Genomic DNA, 20317 nt, shown 5'->3' with positions numbered 1-20317 from the left:
TTCTCCAGGCTCAACACTGTGCTCATAAGACAGGTGAAGGGCAGGTGGAAACACTCAATGAGCAAAGTTCAATATTATATGAGAGACAAGGAGACATGAGGACATATGTTCTTCGATGTTTATTTTTCAAGAAGAAGCCAAGAAGTATAAAACCTAGAAATATGAAAACTTTTTGATGTTGAATTTAATAGTGTAGAAGAATTTAAAATAAAAGATTTTGTTTCTCTGGTTTTCTTCTCTGTTTAGCAATGGAGTTTACTTAAGAGCTATAAAGGTCAATAGGAGCACGTTCTTGTAAGCATACTTTCTCACCTAGATTGTTGCTTTGGTAGCAAGAGGGGACTTTTACAGTAATGAAACATTTTTTTTTCTCCTTTCTTTGTCACAGGGAAGGCTTATTCTGAGAAATCTTACAGCTGGAACTCAGAACATCTTTAGTCTTAAGGGAATAGGGAAGAAACCTCTGCCTCAGCATTGTATTGTGATAGAGTGCCAAGTGGGAAAGGTCTGTCATAAAATCTTATGGGTGCACAATTATACCAAGAAGATGTTAAAATACAAGGTAATTTTTTTGCAATAATGTGACAAATATTTTTTGTAGAAGGACCTATACATTATGTATTACAGTAGCAACAACTACTGTAATTGCAGTTACCCTAATAAAATTCATGTATCCATGAGAAAATTTTCTATATATTATAGTATATGGATATGTTTATAGTCAGGAAATCTGTGTGATAATATGTGATTTTACTGTATGTTTGATGGAAAAAAAAAGATTTCTTTGTGTTTTATTCTGGGTTCCAAGGGGACAGCACTTCTGCAATTGTTCTCTGTTCATTTGTTGCTCTTTCCTCCTCCAATGTTTTGAAACAACTCCATCAGTTTTGAAATCAGAGAAGGGGGCCTGAGAACTACTGTGTTCCTAAAATCTTCATAACATATTGAATATTGCATGAAAAGGACAAAAATTATTATCCTACTAAGGGAAGGATTGCAGCATGAGCTCACTATACATGAATTTCTCATGGCCCAGTGGCCTGGCCCATTATCCCAATTACTGTCTATTACCCAGCTGTTGTTTCAGCAATTTTGGAGGAAGTTGGCAATACTTTGTGTGTTTGCTGATAGAAGAAAAAATTCAGAGGTAATCACTGGAGTTGTTGAAAGGCAATGGGTCACTGGGGAGGTTAACCCAAATTCTTAGGAAATACAGTTTTGTTAACAGTTTTGTTAGTTTTGTTAGTTTCTTGTTCAAGAACATATTTTTACTATTAAATATAATCATTATTTTTCATATATTCCATTAACTATATTTTATAACTGTATTTACGCCAACACATTTTCCTATTTAAAAACACTGTTGTAGTACTGTAATAGCATATTTTTTTCTGCTATTTATCTTGTCTGTATGTTTAATCTGAAAGTGGTAAAAGTGTTTCTGTAGCATTCCTCACCCTGTGTACCTATATGTTGGATCCCATGTCCTATACTAGCAGAGACAGAAGGTACATTAGGGCAATAAAAATGAAATTCTGCTTTTCTCCTCAGCTTCAGAGAAGTTCCTGAGCAGCAACATCTTCCACCTTGCAAAAGAAAATCCATATTTGTGACTCTATCATGGCATTTAAATCTAGAGTAGATAACATCCAGAGATTGTGACCATGCAGTGTTTGCCAGGAGGGCTCAATCTATTGAAACAATGCAGGGAAGTGTCAGCTAAAAATTGTGAGACTATGTAAATATATAATATATTATAATATAAATAATATATAATATATAATATATATTATATATTATTATATATACTTAGTTTTTTTCTTTTGGGGAAGGATTGAAAATAGGACAAAGTACATTCTAGAAGATAAAATCTGACTAGTTGATTAGTGTGGACTTGCAAACTGAATGATTTTTGTTCTCTGCCTTGGTGCCAGTAGGTCCAAATGCTACTTTATTCAAATTGAAAGGTAATGGTAGTGAGTGATTTGATTTTATGATATAAAAAGAGATCATGTATATACCAGCAGCAGTGTTCTGTTAAGTAATTCATGGAAAGTGAAAATCTTTCCTTGGATGTCTTCTTGCTGGTCTCCAGTTTTCCAGGTTTTCACTTTTACAGGTCAATCTACATTTAGTAAACTTTGTATATCACAGAAAGGTCCAGGTTCATATTCCTATTTTTTGACTCATTATCATCCCCCAAAACAAAGTAAAATATTTTTTTGGCATTGCCCGCTTTTTTTTTCTTTTCAACAGTCTTAGTTTTTTAGATGTGAATACATTTGCATTTCTAATATATTTGTACTTTTATCTCTGGAAGAAGTGGATGTTTTTGGCAACAGAACTATTTTTTCTGCTTTCCCATTTCGTGTGAACTCAATTTTTTTGTGCCAATGTAAGTGAAAGGCACAGAAATAACAAACATCAAAATGAATATATTAAAATTATTAATTGTATGTCTTTTTCAGAAATTTTGCATTAAATGAATTTATGACAGTTGTAACTATTCCAGGGTGAGCTGGGTCTGACTGAACTTTGACCTCCTTGAGGGTGTTCTCTGGGCCCTGAAATCTGGTTTTGGTTGGTTTTGTGATGTGGGGTTTTTTGTGCTTTTTTTATCTCTGTGACAGTCCAAGTGTGTGTGCTCTTTTTGCTCTGGACCTTTGGGAGAGAAATAGTAAGGTCAGCTATTTCATGCTTGTATGCATATAATAAATTAATCCGTGTGAATAATGCATTTTCTCTATGCTAGCTTCTTACCCAGAAGCAGTTGCAGAACAATTGTTGGAGCAAGGTGGGCTGGAATTGCTGGAAAAGACATGGTTACAAAGACTCCTGGAGTCCCCTGAACAAAGCAAACAATATCAATCACTTCCAGCACTCTCCAGCAGATGTCATGTAGTGTCTTGTGCTGTTGGAGTGAGCAAAGATCATTTGCTTGCTTTTATTTCTACAAGGGTCTGCCTGTAAATTAGGATTTAATCACTAAATCCAGAACATGATCACAAGTATCTGTAGTTATTAGAATGCAGAAAACCTTCTCTTAGAGGGAACTGTGACCCACAGCCTTGTCAGAAATGCAAAATAAACTTTATTTACTCAGATGTGTATAGCACAAAGGGCAACAGGAAAAAGAAATGATTCTAATTTTGTTGCTGTTCATTCCATGCTACCTGATTACTGTAATATCTGGGTAGTCTGTGGTGAAGCAGAGCACTGGTTTTGTCTTTGTTGGTGTTTCCCTTGGGGGCAGTTGCTGGCAGCCCAATAACTCCTTCTCCTGTTTAATCCAGCATCTCTGACAGTTTTCTGTATTGTGCAGTAGCTAAATTGGTGATTAGGAAGAGGGAATGTTGTCAGTCTTGGCAGACAGAGCAAATATAATCCAAAAAGTAATAGTTTTGGATATGTTTTTGATGGGATCTTTTGTAATTTTGTTGCCTAAGTAATATCTTCATTATTGAATTGGTTGGTTGATGTGCCCCATACACCCTGCATTGCTGGAGTATATCCACCATATGAAGTAATTTCTCACGGGTTAACTGGGACATACATGATATTAAAAAAAACCCAAAACATAAGAATTTCATTTACTGAAGTAATAAAGCTCAACCTATATCAAGAATGGTATGAGATGTGCCAGTAGCTGACAAACACAATAATTTACAGGCACGTCCATAAACAATTTACTGCACGATGAATACTTAGCAATAAGTAATTTAGCTGAACTAATACTTGGGTAAATTTGCCTTTGAGGTGTAAATTTAGCTTCACTATTCCATTTTAATAACTGAATATATTAAACTATAAACTTAACAAGACCCCTCATTTCATTAAAACCAGAATTACATTGTGTATATTCTACTCTGTTTCTCAGTATTTGCTGTATTTTTCTAATAGCCTAAGCCAAAATGAGGGTACTACTGCAAAAGTGACTATTTAAAATGAAATTTAAGTCTGGAAGGAGGAAGAGGGAAATAATCCCTGCCTTTACTGCATAAAGATAGCTCTCTTCCAGCTGAATAATGCTTTTTTCCTTTTCAATCATATACAGAGGGTTTATGTCTGGGGCAGCAATAATTTTTGTATATGTGGTTTGATTGTCTGTGCAACCATTAGTGTGAATCTAGAGCTGGGAAGAAGTGCCTTTGTGATTCAGTGGAGGTCATGTGCATGACTCCATCAATCTACCTTTTAAACTTCTATGCAAAACACTTTCAGTTCCCACAAAGATTTCCATGATTAAAAAGATAATTTCCATAAATTCCCTTGAAAAGTGTGAATGGTTTTATGAATTCTTTTTTACTGACTGATGTGTAAACCTTAGGGAACTGCTGGCACTGTGCTCTTCATGGTTGGTTCTAGGGGATCTTAACAACAAATAGTCTTTCTTGTGATTAACTTACTCCTGGATATGAAAAAAAATCACAACAGAATTCATAAAGAATTTGTGCATATGTAATATCATGCAGAGAGCACATCCTTCTCTGATGATGAATTAATATAAGGTGACTGCAGTGTAAATGGATTTTAGTGTCTGTAAAATTACATTCAATTCCTCCTACAGAAAAGGAAGTGTGAAGCATTTCTATGAAAATCCAATCTCTCAGTCTCATGACAAAATTTTTTATGCAATTTTCTTCTTTATTTGTACAAGTCTTTGTCTACTAGATATAAATAATTGCCCAATCTTTTCATGGCTCCTTGTAATGATACCTTCGATAGAAATTTTAGCTATAAAGGTGCCTAATTCTTTCAAGGCATGGTTTTGCAATAAAAATATAAAACTGTGCAACTGTTTTTCTCATTGCTGTTCAAAATAGATGTCATTAAATTAAACTCTCCAGGGGAATCTCTAGACCCAGTTAAATTACTTGCAGGCATTAGGTTATACAAACTGTTAGTATTTTATACAACTATTGTAGAATAAATACATAATGAAAAAAAAAAAGAAATCCCTTGTTCTTCAAGGTGTTTATCTCTCTATTCTTGATGTTTCCGTTCTGGGATTTTACAATGTCACCTCAGCAATGACACGAAGGTTGGGTATTTGTAACAAATGCCTCAAAGTCATAAAATCATGTACCATAAACCTTTAATGAGGGGCTTCCCTGTTCAGCCTAACTCTTGTTTGGTAATGTATCTGAGATTTTCTGAGAATAAATTCCGTGCAAGTGCAGTAACCTGACTGCTCAAGGTCACCAAGTTTATATGCTTTAATCACAACTGGATGTGTGTATTCCATAATCCTTCAATTTTTATCTGTCCTTCCAATTTCAGTCCTTTTGGCTTCCACATTATCTACCAGAACTTCTGTAACAGGGGTTCTTTTCACTAAAGAAAAGGCATTCTTTGTAGCAATAAGGAATGATATGAAGGCCTACAGAATTTAAGAATAGCTGTAGTTGTTGCCAGGTGTTTTTTTGATGATTAGTTGTGAATTTTTTAGATCAGTTAAGGGTATAATAAGGTCTTAGGTCAGATTTATTCCTTGAAATGTGTTAGTGGTCTTGACAGGTGGCCTGTTTTGGGAACAAATCTGGATTATGTAGCACTCTTCATTATGTAGAACTCCAGGCTGCAGCTGAACAGGCAGGAATTATTTGGGGAATATACTCAGTGCAATGCAAATATGTTTTGCTTCAGTGTGGTAACATGCTGGTGGCAAAATAAGAGTGATTGCAAGAATTAAATGAGTTTCTTGTAACTCAGGAATTTGGAAAGTTTGCACTGAAAGGTGGATGAGGGGAAGTAATGGGGGCTTTTTTGGAAAAACTGCCATTCTTGTGAGCTTTGGAAAGAATCTTGTTAGATTGGTCAGTCACTCTCACAGACCCAGTTCTGGCCTAGTGTCAAAGCACATTAACTTTTGCTAAGTTGAACCTCTCAATATTGTCAAACTGACCTGAGAAAAAATTTTCAAATGGAAACCTTGAACATATTACTGTCTTTGTTATACTGAGAGACAATGGAATTTAAGTATATTTGATTATATTCTTACATCCATTCACCACTTTGCCTTGAAGTTTTTGGAGTTATGCTTATTTGGTTATTCAACTCTGGAAAAAGTTACTGTAATTTTGAAGTTTGGTTTTCCATTTCTATTCATGTTAAATAGCCATGTTACAGTTCTGCAGAATGAGTTTTCAAACCTGTGACTGATACATTAGGTTAAAATTGCAGCATTTTATACATGTACTCCATTTATACTTTCTGGCTGTGTGTAAATAATGACTTGAGGTATAAGACTATGGAGAATACTATAATTTTAAAAATAAATTATTGGAGATGGCTTGATTTGAGCAAATGTTGTGCAGGGTCACAATGATAATGTTAATAATTTTGGGTCCATTGCGTTATTCTGACATTCTAGTTTCCTGGGTGATAGTGAAATGATGTAACATATCTAAAGAAACTGCAGTTATTTATGCCCGATTAATTTTGTGTGTGCCTCGGTGTGTACGTGCAGATCTGCCTGTTTCTCTCTGTATAAATACTGTTTGTAAGTACATATCTCTGCAACCCCACCCTTGGTGTGGGTTCTGGTTAATCTGCCTGTAACTGTTCATCATTCTCTCCTTGCACATTAGGAAAAAAGCTGGCAAACTGCCTCTCCCACTAACTGGAAGAAGTAATTCCATATCTTGGCTCATTTTGAGTAGCTTGCAAATCAATATTATTTTTGTTGTTGTTGATAAAAGCACCCCAATTTATGCCCTATTTTCTTCCTTCAAAATATATTTGCCTAACAATAGTGATCCAGAGAAGATATTTTTAGGCATATTCAGGTACCTTTGGTAATACAGAGCTGTAGATTGTTATAGGATATAAGGTTATTCAATGCTACATCTGCGACTAAAATGGTGTCCTATTCTTACATACAATCCTCATAAAAATGCATTGTAATAAGAAATGGCTCTCTCTCTGATATTCAGAAGAAAGTTAACTTAAAGGTTACTGTGTATAAATTCTTTTGTTGCTTCACTCCAGGCTTTCCTCTAAACTTATAAAATCTTTGCAACAAGTTATTGTTATAAAAATCTGCAATTCCTGGCCTTTCCCCTTTATGTACTTGTAAATTCTCCAACTTTTTCCCTTTGTGAATATTCCTGGATGTATTGTTATTTTGTAATAGACCTACAGTTAAGCAGACAGATGTTACACAACATTATGCCATATTAGAATCCCAAATGTCTGTGAACAAATGAGAATCATTCTTGGTATGAATTCTGATATTAGGATAAATTGCCTGTGTGAATGGGCAAGTGTGGGCATGCAATTTTAGTATCCATTTTTCATCTGAGGCTGATCATTTAATTAGTCTCAGTAACAGAGCTGATAAATCACATGGCCATTAGAGCAAGACAAAGTTCTATTTAAGGAACACATGGTGAGTGATGCCTGTTACAACCATAAACCTTCTTAGGAGGTTGGAAATAGGAGACTGTATTGTTGTGACCACTGCTTGAAGATCAGCTAAGGCGTAAATAACTTAAATAGTAGAGACAAATAGGGTTGGTAAATGAATGGGGCTGGTTTGTTAATAAGATGGTGACTATTTGTTTTGGCTGGAATAGCAAGCAGCATGAGGAATATGAGTTTAATGACTGCAGTAGGAAAGGTGATAGCAGACTGAAGCCAGCATCAGTTATGTACAAGTTTTAGTGAGTATCGGATCCCAAAAGATTCAATTGATGCAGGGGAGGGAAGGGAGAATTCCTTCATGTCTCTTGAGACAGGATCTGGAATCAAACACTGAAACAGTGACCATGTGTGTACTGACATTATTTCACTGCTTATACTCAACCTTTTCCTATTTGGTTATACAGTCACTTCCTTAAGATTAAGAACTCATTTAAATTTACTCATTCATTTAAAAATAATTTAGTTTCTGTTAGTTCACTACTCTGAAAAGGTATCCAAAATCTCTCTTGAATGACTGAGAATCAAATTTCCAGTCCGTATTTACTCATCAGCAGTCCACAGGCATTTCATGTTTATAGTCAACCATGCCAGTAGTGTTCCTTTACTTTGACATCTTTTGGTAGAAACTAGTCTGGTATGTCCAGCCTTTGATAGAAACTGTATTACCCTACCCTTCTGCTTTTTATCCAGTTTCAATTAATCACATTTATCCTACTTTTATTTCTGTCTCCATGTTACTTTTCACTTAAATAAAAATCTCATTTTAACTAATCTTATTTCTGTCCCTAATAATGTGCTTTCATTTTTGTTATCCTAGGTGTATTTTTAGGTACTTATCCTTTACTTTTGTGTACATTCATTGTAAACTGAAATGGAATAATCCATAAATATAGGAGTTTGACTAATTTATTGTTTATGTTTTAGTAAATGAATCCTCCCCTTCTTCCTTCCGTGTGTAGCAGCCCCAACTTTCCTCTGCTTTCCTCTTTGTTGACAAGTTAAAGACTTTTTTTCAATTTTTTTTCTCCAAATACCAATTCAACAAGTCTTTTCATCCGTCTCTTTTTCAGCCTTTCTTTTTTTGCCTCTTGACAAGTAGTCTCTTCCTATTCTTTCTGGTTGCTGGACTTCTAATATACAGTTTGAAATGCAGATTTATTGGGGAAGAGGAAGATTGTTGCTTTACAGTTTTTTTCTCTGTTACTTGGAATAGAAGTTCTGGATCTAGAAGAACAAGCACCTGAAAAGGGATTACATTAACATAAATACCACAGAGAGGGTATTGTAGGCAATGATTGTCTGTTTCAGAAGAAAAGATGATTTAAGAATTGGCTTTTTTTCTACAGAAAATAATAAAAAACTTTATTTACTTAAAAAAATGAATGTGCATCTAATGCTGTTAGTGTGTCAAAAGAAATCTTTGTAGAATGCAGGTATCCACTTGGATGCTTGACAGGATAGCTGTAGTCGTTAATGAAACGAATAAATGAGCTGGAACAAACGTCAAGCTTTTCTAATTTGGCTTGTGATTTCACTCAAAACAACAGAGAGACAATTCTGGTTTTTCATGTAATATGAAATGGCAGCATCCTACAGTACTGCATGATATCCTGAAGAGATTTTTTAAAAGGACTCTGTGCCTTAGTGGAAAGCTGTCACCTGTAGATGAGAGCAGAAATTTCAGTGCCTGTTTAAACTGCTGTCACTCAGGAGGGGTTTGCCTCATCCAGTGGCAGAGGAAAGGAGGAGAGGGTGTGAGCACAGCCATTCCCACACCCGGCTGCTGCTGCTGCTGCCCCACCCGTGGCTCCAGTGGGCATTCACCAGCTCTGCGCAGCGATGCCTCCGACCTGAATGCTTCTTCCACGAGCAGCTGCTCAGAGAACACCTCTGTACAACCCTGTACAAGAGAGAAAGAAATGAGATGCAAGTAAAAAAATACTCAGCCTGTATCCTTGCAATGAGCTTTACAGTTTGCAAAATTGAAAAATCCTCATGTGAAAGTTGTAGTGGTCTCTCCATTGCCCAGATAGTTACCACGTGTGCCATGTACAAAATGTGCCATATAAAGAAGCACAGTTTGATGTCACTTGAGGTCTAGCAAATGATGTTAAAATTACGCTTCAGATTTTGCTTTGCTCTGTCTAGTTAGATGGATCACTACTGCTGAACCTCTTTGTTATATTTCTAGCAAAAATGTATGTAAAATATTTAGGGCCTAACTGTGCAAATCTATGCATATGCAAGTAGTTCCATGGTCTGAGCAATATACTTTTGATCATGTTGGGCAATGACTTCAAAATTTGTGTTTGATATGATCTGTAAATGGCAGCATTTCTCTTACAGTGTGTATTCTTTCATGTGCATAAAGTGTAGGACTTACTGATACCATATTTTGTATTCTACTCTTCAAAGCAGGTGGATATTGTGTTGATGGTGTTCTTGCAACAGTAACTTGCTTTTGATGAGTTTTCCTCTTTGTGAATTGTCTTCCCCAGGTGTATTCAAATCTCTCAATGCTGAGTGGTGACCCTGATCTGACTGTCAGCCCAGAGGACATTGCTGCTTACACTTTGAGTATATCTCCCTGCAGACGAGGAGTCTTTCATGGTACTGTTTAGAACTCAAATGTGCAAAATATCCTTAAAAATTAGCAGATTAAATCTGTTTACATCTAATGCTTTCATTTGTTCTGCATAATCTTTCTTCTGGAAGTAGGACTATAGTTACTGGGGATTCAGGTTTTTAAGCTTGCTCAAATTTTTATTTGTAAAGGTATCTTAGTGCTAAATATGTGGTCAGGTCCTTCAAAAATGCCAGCATATGAACAACTTTATGCATTTAATTTGTCTCATGAAAATTGACTAAATAGGAAGTAATGGTTTTGAATTATCACCAAGTTTGTAGACATAAACTTAATTTTCCAAAACCTGTTGAATACCTTTAGCTATGTTAGCACTACTAGAACCAAAGATTTAAAGGCAGAGACCACAATTTGATTTTTTCCCTTAATTAGTGCTCAATCTCTTGACCTCAAGGCAAGAGTACATAAATGGAATGCAGTAAACTCACTTCTTTCCTTGACATATGTGGAGTCTAGGGAGATCTAAAATTAATTGTACACAATTTGCATCCATCCATGTTTATAATGTTATTCTTATAATACAATAGCAAAACTCTTGTTTTAACCAATGCCAGCATATCATAATTAATATTTTGTCCTCATATTTTTTTAATAACAATTCAGATTTCGTAATTTTTAATTGTTTGGTAATTGTTCTAAAATTCCACGGTGCTCATTATTTGCCTCATAATATGAAAAGCATAATTTTGAGAATGAGGCTGTACAATCAGTCTTTGTTTTCCGTGTAGGGTAACTATTGTAGTAACTCTCAGCAGAGCAAAGTACAAGGGTGTTTGGGAGGGAATTATGGATACAGAAGAGACCATCCTAAAGGAACTGAATAGCACTCAGGAAAGGATTTGAACTTCTTAAGCAAGAGGTTTCCCAAAAATGCATAAATCTCTCAATACAACATGCTTAATGAGTGTAGTTTTGAGTTTGTGGGTTCCTAATGCCAAGCATTTGATTCTGCTACATTCTTGAACAATTGAGATTAATGACAGCTGTTTTCTCAGCATTAAAAAGCTATTAAGTCTTGTCCCTGAGGATGTCAATCTACTTTGCTCCTTTGGCCATTTTGTTTTTATTACCTGATATGTAAATTGTAACTAATAATGCCATCTCAATTCACAAGTGATTTGTGCAAGAAATTAATACTTGTAATAAAGCTTGACCTCATGCTATAGGAAGATTTCAGTGCCCTGATCTGTAGCCCTGAAAAAAAAATCTCTTTATATGAATAGGAATCAGCTTTCAATGAAATTTTAACCATCAAAAATGTGCACCAGGAAATATTGAGGATGTACTATATTTTAACATGCCCTTTTTTTCAAGCATTAAAGATTCAGGAATATTCTCTTTTTCTGCCTTAGAAAATCCCTGGTACTTTTATATGTAATGAATGTTTCAGTAGAAGAGGCTCCAAGGGATCTATCATACAGTAAATTAATACCAGGTGATAAAAGCCATGCCTTCAAAGGAACATAGATGGCATGTTCAGATCTACATCTCCAGTGTTCTCCTCTTAACTTCTATTACAATGGTTTCCATTATGTTTTGAAGTATTATATTTTCACTGAGCAAAAAAAGAGAGAACAGTCAGTCTCTCTAACCCAACAAAAAGTTACTTGTTCAAATGCTGGGAAGCCACCTATGCCCTTTTTCTCAGAAAAGTTCATTTATTTTACACTTTAAAATAACTTGATAGAAGGCTAAAGTTATCCTTTGAAAAGAACGGGGCCCAGTTATCGACAATCCACCCCCTGGCTCAGGGCTTGCTTTAATCACTACCTCAGGAAAGCATGTTCATCCTTCCTCTGGAACAGAGACACGTTTGGCTCTCTCACAGAAATCCATGCACACTCTCTAATCATTCAGCTGCTGTAGGAGGGAGAGGGCTGGAGGGAAGAGAGGCCACTGTCTCAGGTTTGAAAAGCAGCAGCTGATTTTGCTGTCTGATGTTAGGTTTGATGTAAACCTAACTACCAAGTGTCCTCTCTAAGGTAACGTGTTAGGAAGTGCTTTCTTTGTGGCTTCAAGGAGAATGGAAGTCTGCCTGCTTCAGACTGTGCAAGGCTGGGAAGTCATATTTGTTCTCCAGAGCAGGATTTTGGGCTTTCAGGATATTTCAACAGCCAGCCTGAATCTTGAGGATCACAGATAAGATTTAGGTGATTTAAGTGGGAATTAGGCAGGACTCAGGAATCTTAATCTTTTCTAGGTTCAAGATACTACAAAAATTATATAATTTAAACACTCCTCCCCCCTGCCCCCCCCCCCCCCCCCCAAAAAAAAAAAAAAAAAAAAAACCCCAACCAAACAAACAACCAAACCAAAACTATTCTTTATTCAGTCTGGTGAATTTGTTTAGAAGGAAGCAAAAAATACATGGGGTGAATATGGACTAAAACTAAAAAGCAATGCTCCAGAGCTATCTGCAGAGGGAGTAAATTTTATCCTCCTAGGAAAAAAAGAACAACTATTTTGATATCTGGCTGAAGACTCTGTCATAGTGCTGATGAATAATTTCAAGTCTACAACTTCCTAACTTGTAAGTGTAAAACTGTAGACTTGGTGTTCTAATACTGTTTTCATCATATTAAAATAAATTCTACTAAAAGAACTTTTACCATGTAAGTTGTTTTACTGAGCAAATGGTTTGCATTTTTCATTTACTTTCAAAGTCTTTATTTCCAGAATTCTATGGCTGCAAAATTATGCTGCTTTTGCTTTCTGTCTTGCTGTTTTATGGTTGCTAAGCTAAAAATGGGCCCAGTTATTTTCTAAAGCCCATTTGGAAGAATTCCAATAGAGGGCTAATATTACATGCTTCAGCTAGTTTGTAGGTGCATGACAGCTTTAACACAGAAAGAATAGCAAAAAACACCTCAAACACAATTCTGTCACTACATAAAATTCTTCAGCAGGCTGTTTTCTGAGTAATTGAGCAATTTTCTTTAGGTTTGATAAAGTGTCTTCTACAGATTGCTTTATATTTTATCAAATTTTTATTTCTGCTTTCCACAGAATAGACCAAAACTCATAGTACTTGAATGTATCTTGTGCAAAAAACCCACACACACCTTATATAGCCAGTGCCCTTTTATTCACAAAACCCCCTAGCTTTCGGAAAGGAGCTTTCTAACTTTATGTCTCACCTTTCATTATTTTTTTAACTAAATCTATGTTTAGTAGGCAGTGCTTTTCTATGCTGCTTTGAAACTTAAATTCAGGAAAAAAGGCAGCATGTTCCAGGCCTGGCAGATGCAGCTGTAGGACAATTGTAGTGTGGTGGTGGAGATCATGCCAATACATTCTGGCCTGTAAATGAGTTGATTCAACTTTTTTGTTTAACAGTATTTTCCATTCAACACTGGCATTGGAAAAAAAAATATTTTCCATTTCTTTGTTTGCTGGAATTCCGAAAATTGATCTTCTGATCACTCTAATTTCAATGGAATCATAAACACCCATGAGGGAGAAAGATCACCTTTGTAGTTTCTTGTAGCCTTTGGCTGTATTTCCAGTACCTGCCTGTTTGCTTTGAGCACTTCCTCTTCACCTGCATCACCCTGACAAATTGAGTCTAATGCATTGGTAGCAAAGCTTGAAAGCTCTTCTGGTTGCTTGATTATTGTGAATGTCTCTGCTGGATCACCAGAGTGCACTGGAGGAGCTGCTGTACTGGGACAAGGCACAGCCCAACAAGATGATCCCTGGCACACAATTTCCATCCATCCCAGTGCAGTTGGAGCTGCAGGCTCCTGTGCTCTTCCATGTTGTAGTTTCATTGTCACATTAAGAACAGGCTAAGAACCTGTTTATTAAATGCTTATTTATTTATTATTAAATTTATTATTTATTATTTATTATTTATTTATTATTAAATTTTTATCAAGAACCTCTTTATTAAATGCTACAGAGCTATATATGAACAATAGTTGACAGCAGGGTTTGCCACTTGCTCATTTCTCCTGTGTAAGAGTCTTAAAGCATATTCTCATTTTTTTAATTGATGTAGGGAGCAATTAATTTAATCCTAGTATATCAACAAGTAGTAGGATTTACAGAAACTCCTTAGAATTTACATGTCTCATCATAGAGGTTTTTGTAGAAAAATTAGATATGAAGTTTTGCTCTAACCTACAATAAATATCCTTTTTTTGTCAGTAGAAAAACTGCAAGAAGAAAAATTGGTTAAATAGCTACATAAATTACACTCATCTTTGTTAATTTATCTTATCTCTTCTGTGGAAGTTTTCTGGAGCAGCAAATATACATAGATTTCATTGACCAGAAAAAAAAAAACCCTACAGGAAAAGATAAAAGCCCCTCCTCCTATTCCCAAGACCTTATTAAGTTCATGTTGGTATATTTAAACCACAAGCCAAATGTTTCTCTACCTTTTCAGATTTGTGTGATGAATTCTGTGGTCATATAGCCTTCTATTCTTTTTTCCATTTAAAATATTGGGATATTGTGGACTTCTAGCATCTCTCTGCAGCAGAAAGTAATAATGTACACTATGCATCTTTGAAATACTCCATTTAAGTTACACAGGAAGGAAAGTATTGAGCATTTCTTACTTTCTTAATTGTATTCATGGATACATGGGGTGTTGTAGTATATAGCCAATGAGTCAGTCTAAGATGGGGTATTTCAATTACAATTTTATTGAGAAATAAAACAGCCTGCCTCCTTTTAAAAGGATGCATCTTCTCTGAAGCAGTATAAAGCAAGGCTTTGGTATTAATATGTGGACTGTAGTTGTATAAATTTTTTAAACACTGGATAGTAAAGCTAGAAAATATGCAGTGATGTTTTGACCAAGAAAGCTTTTAAAGGAATGATATGTTAGCAAAAAGAAAACCTTCTCAATTTATGGAAATTTTAATTATTGATTTTCAGTATAATTCTAGAAACGTATTATTGCTTTTACAAGTTTAGAATTATATCTGCAAGTTTAGTATCATATATATGCAAAAGAACAGCTAAGGAGTCTTGTTTTATAAAATAGTTGATGATGGCATGACTCTGTGGCCAGCTGAATCCATGGGAATTGTATCTCTGGGAGTAGATGAAGTCTTGTTTGGTCTTGAATGTATGCTTTAAAAATTGTCAGCCATGACATTTGGCAAGTTACACTGTTGTGGAATGTGTGACATAGAAGTCAGATCTGAGCAACTGAATACAAAAAACCTCCAAGCACTGAGGACCGTTGTGCATGAATGAATTAACATTTATCAGTGTTTTTGTAGCATCAGAAAGTGAGAAGCATCAATAAGGAAAAGTTCTGTAGGATGACTGTGCATTCACAGCCAGAAGACCTGAACTTTCTGTGTCAAAGCTCTTTCAAAGCATGGGAGCCAAGCTCAGCAAAACTGCACGAAAAATGTAAAATTGCTTTTTGTTATTTGGAATCTGTCATTTTGGATGCAGTGTTTCTGCACATTTCCAATGTATTATTTATGACTTCATAGAGCACAAAGTACTTCTTATTACTCTTCATTGTATAAAACTCTTCTTCCCATCCTGCAAAACATCTCTTGACAGGAATATTTTTGTAGCCCATAATTTGAATAAATTAATATATTTATGTATCATCTGCTATCTTAGTCTCCAATAGGGGTCAGTGGGTTGCACCATTTACTCCCAAACCAGGAGAGTATTCTAATTAGGAATACTTCCTAGGCAAATGTTCTGCCTTAATTTATAGACTCCAGTCATGCAGATCATTCTATGTACTGTCCTTCACTGATAAGGATTCTGCATTTTAGATTTGACATGAAATTAATACACTTTTTTTCTTTTGTTATTTGCAGTTCTTGCCAGCACTGATTTTCTTTTATTTTCCCCTAATAAAAAATTCAAATAGCTTTGAGCCAGTAATGGATACATTGATGCCCATGAAAATTACGGAAGACGATTTATGAATATTTTAAGATTAAGCAGATAAACTGAGTTATAAAATGTATGCCATCTGTAGTAAAACTCATTATTTTTTCTCAAAATACTTCGAGAGATTTAATTGAGAGCCTTGCAGGGATCTGTATTCACCACATCAATTCAGTCACCTTTATCAGTCAAGATTATAACCTCATTGTTATTGTTTGAGATCTGTTTCTTGTAAAGGAGGAAAATGGAGTGTCAGCAATTATTGTGCAATTCTCTACTGATTTTTTGATTATGTGATTTCTAGATTATCAGCACAGTGGTTTAGCAAGTCAAGTAGTTTTTATTTACCATAGTTCCTCTCATAGCTCTTGAAATATTCTTGAGAATTAGCAGTTTATACTTTTTGAACTTTTCAAGCATTCCAGTATTTGCTGCAAATAAAAATTAATTATTCAAATGCTTCAGCGAATTATTTTGACACTTTTGAGATCGCATTTTGTGCAGAGAACAAAAGTCACTGTTTGTTTTACCATCTCATTACTTAAAACTGTGATCACTCCTGTTCTGTCCCTTTTTCTCCCATGCTCACATATGGATAATTCATGATTCTGAAATACAGACAATTGGTAGAGAAAATCCTCCATGGTCACTGGAAGGAAGAACTATAAGGAAAAATTACTGACATTTAAAATTAAATGTAATAAAATATTCTTGACTGTTAGAAGTGTGCAGAGTTTATGAATGTACTGATTTTCTGCATTTAGCCAAGACTTTCTGATCAAATTCAAAGCTATAGTTTTGCATTTATTTACTCATTGTCTTATAATTGTTGATATATTTCAAGCATATTGATGGTAAGGATGGTATTTTAAATTAATGAATTCTCTATTACACTTTTTCTCTCTAATATTGTGCTTCAATAGACCAAAATAATATTAGGATCATATACTGAGACATAAAATCAGATTAATTAGTCAGTATCCCATGTTCATTAGTCATTAATTAGTCTTTTATCCTATGATTCATTAGCTATTAGTGCCATTCAATGTGTACTCTTACATCTAGATTTATATACCTCGACCATTTTCTTCAGACTTCTTTCTCCTTTCCCTGATGGTTTTGGTTTTTTATCCTTCTTGCACATCTACCTTATGTTTCAAGAAAAAAAAAAAAAAATCAATAATTTCCTGAAATTGCAGCCACTCCTCTGCCTATTTGAACCCAATTTCTGGCTTGTTTACTGTGAGTAAGTTTAGTAATCTGTAAAACTTTTTCATTTAAAATTATTTTTTTTTGTTTTTAATTAGTTTAGTTTAGTTTATATGTATTTGACTTCTCTTAATGAAAGAAAATTTGGGATTCTATTTTTTTTTTAAATTTGAAGTTACATATTATATTGTTCCTCTGGATTTAAACCTATTTACATTGTTTTGATTTTGTTTTCAACTTCAGTGTTTTATACCTGTGCTTCCTGGTTGCTGTCTCTCAAAGAAAAAGAGATTCTTCCTTGTAATCATTTAATATAATCCTTCTTAGTAGGAATAGTTTGTCAGTATTTGTTGTGTCCTCTTGTCATGTCTGTTTGTTCTGCTCCACTCAAAGCTGCAGAAACAGAGGATGCCTTTAGATGTAGGTATTTTCAAATCAGATTGTTTCTGGGACTCTCATATTATTAATTCCCCATTTCAAATTTTAGCAGTTCCATTATTAATAGTCTTCCCAAGTCCTTGGTAAGACACCGTAAATAAATTCCCTTTTGGAGATGTTTCACATAAATGCTAATAATCTCAAATGAGAACATTTCTTACTATATAATGGCATAAAGTAAGTCACCTCCTCAAATTAGTTGTTTGTTGTATGTATGAGGAAATAATTAGAACTGCAAAATATATTTATTTTGGCTTTGAAATTCTCCAGAATGTATTGAAACATTGAGGGACAATAATTTAGATGCAATTAGAACGTTATGTGGTATTTCCAAAACTTTGCGTAGATTTAAAATTCTTAGAGGCACAAAATGGAAGAAATGAAACCTGCTAATTTAAAGCCAATATATAAAAACTTCCAGAATAACATTAATATTATTTAAAGGAACCCTGTACATACTAGATTTTGTTATTAAATAGGGATCTGGCAACTTAAAAATTCAGTTTACAGTCTGTATTTTATCTTCCTGAAGTACTTGGTTACAATTAAATATGCAATGCAAACATGTATCACAGGAATATTTTAACTCTTACAGTTATTCTCTTATAGCACTAGAATGAGGCACTGTGATTTAAAGAAAAAATAACAGAAACAATGAAGATTATGCAAAGAAAATTGAGCTGGGAAAAAGATACAATTAGTGACCACCAGATTTTGTAACTTACATGAAGTCGGTTTCCTTGTATTTCCTACTACTGATCTTTTTCAGGTGCTCATTATGGATTTCTTCAGGCAAGTAGAAGAGCACTTTGGGGACAAAACATGGTTAATTTTCTTGTAATCACTCAAGAGATACTTTTTAATATCATAAATTGTAATTGGATGGCTGACACCTGGAGTGGAAGTTTTACTTCATTTTGTATTAGTTTTGAACTGAGGAAATACTTGTACATGTCTGGCAGTCTGTTTTTGTAAGACTAATGCCTGTTAATGCAACACCTGTATCTGTTTGTTTTAGGTGTAATTTCATTTGTTGCTCAAGATGAAGACCAACAGCAGTCTCAAGACAGCAGCTCACCACAGAAGACAGATGGTAAACGGGCCCTTCAGAAACTGCCAGCAAGGTCTCCACAAGCTCTTGGTGCAGCAAAAAGTGGTATGTTTGTTATAATGGATCTTATTATGGATGTTGGTTATTAGGGATGTTTGTTATTATGGATGTTTGTTATTATGGATGCATTTGTTGTCAATTTTTATAAAATTAGATCATCATGTGTTTTAAAATTAAATGAATATCTAGTATGCACAGCTTACAAACAGTGTATGAAATTCTCCATTTATGCTTTTTGAAACATTTTTATGAAATGATAGGCTGAGCTTTTTCTTTTCCTTTTTTTTCCCTCCTCTTTTTACAAAAATGACACTGATTGTTGCTTGTTGTTGGAGAGGGGCAGCAGGTTTCTAATGCTTTCTTTATAACTTTCCAGTAATATTGATAGTGCTGATGTCAAAACAGGCCACTTCTGAAATTCATATTGCTGAACTTCTTTCCATTGTGGAAAAAACTTTCTTATAACAGTCAATCATAGATACTCCTTTGGCACAATAAAATCAAAAAGAGAAAATTCCAGAATACCTACTTTATTCTAAGCAGTATCTGCATTACTTCTGAGATTTCCAGTGTTCCAGAAGAATACTTTTGTTGTTACACCAAATAAACAAAGGCAGGGTTTTTTTTTGTTTTTAGATTCATTTCTCTGCTTTCTTATTTATATATTTGCAAGTATAACTTTGCCTATAGAACAGTGGTTTTTATGCTTTTAATATTTAATTTGGTATGTATTTAAATTATCAAGCATTTATTTTAATGATTAAAGAAATTTCTTGCAAGGAAAGCTATCAAAGAAAGTTTTAAACTAAAAAGTTGGTTTAGTCAATATTGAGTTTTTAGGAAATTGAGAAGGGCTTGCAATTGGAGATCTCTTTGTCTTTATAACTGTATTTTCTAGATAAATTAAAACTAGAATTTATCAAGTTCTAAGAAGAATTAGAAGCTAATTTGATCAATAAATTAGAAATAATTTGAGTTAATTCAATGTGCATATCAGAAAGTCTGTTCTTTTATAGTCTATTAATATCTGTACAGCAACATGGAAGTTGGTTGACATTAAAACTCACACAGCACCTCATTGGAAGTTTACAGAAGAAGGATTTTAACAAAGATTAAATTAAGGTGATATATGCAGATAATATAGTAGAGACAAGAATTATAGATTTATAGATATTAAGTGGAATTAATAATAAAAACAATATAAATAATGATGCCAGGTACATGGGAGATAATCTTCAAATCCCTACTGAAAGCCTAAGAATATTAATGAATTTAGTTAAGTTTCTCTTATCCAAATGAAACGTTTTTTCTTATGAGATATTTGTAAATTTAGGAATCATCAGTCCAAAACTAGTAAAGGTTGTCATTGAAAGTAATTGAACATAGAAGGTTAAGTAAGAAAAGAGTTAAAGAGGGTGGATGTCTCAGTACTGTCCCTGTCACTGATATGAATTGAGGATGTTGTTCTTAGGTAGAAAATCCAATGTGACTGCATGTTTTTCTGGTGTTATTACTGATGAGCCTTTTGCTCCATTTGGTTTCCCACTGATGATGTGAGACTTACTGGTCTATTTATGAAATTGAAATATTTTTCAAGCATGTTTAACGCATTTAAA

The 20317-nt window shown here is 34.4% G+C and overlaps 1 protein-coding gene across 1 annotated transcript in view; it reads left to right on the top strand.

Annotated features, from left to right (window-relative positions):
- The window catches only part of CFAP47 (cilia and flagella associated protein 47), a gene marked incomplete at both ends in the record, with an annotated part of 269038 nt that overhangs the window by 126401 nt on the left and 122320 nt on the right, over positions 1-20317 (top strand). The window contains 3 exons of the mRNA XM_082277854.1: positions 389-562; positions 9924-10035; positions 18609-18746. Of these exons, the coding sequence (XP_082133980.1) occupies positions 389-562; positions 9924-10035; positions 18609-18746 (424 nt within the window). The remainder of the gene's footprint in view (positions 1-388; positions 563-9923; positions 10036-18608; positions 18747-20317) is intronic.

This window comes from Coloeus monedula, assembly GCF_965178545.1.
Source record: "Coloeus monedula genome assembly, chromosome: 3".
NCBI lineage: Eukaryota > Metazoa > Chordata > Aves > Passeriformes > Corvidae > Coloeus > Coloeus monedula.
Note: the sequence above shows the minus strand (reverse complement) of the source record. Positions and strands in the feature narration are given on the sequence as shown.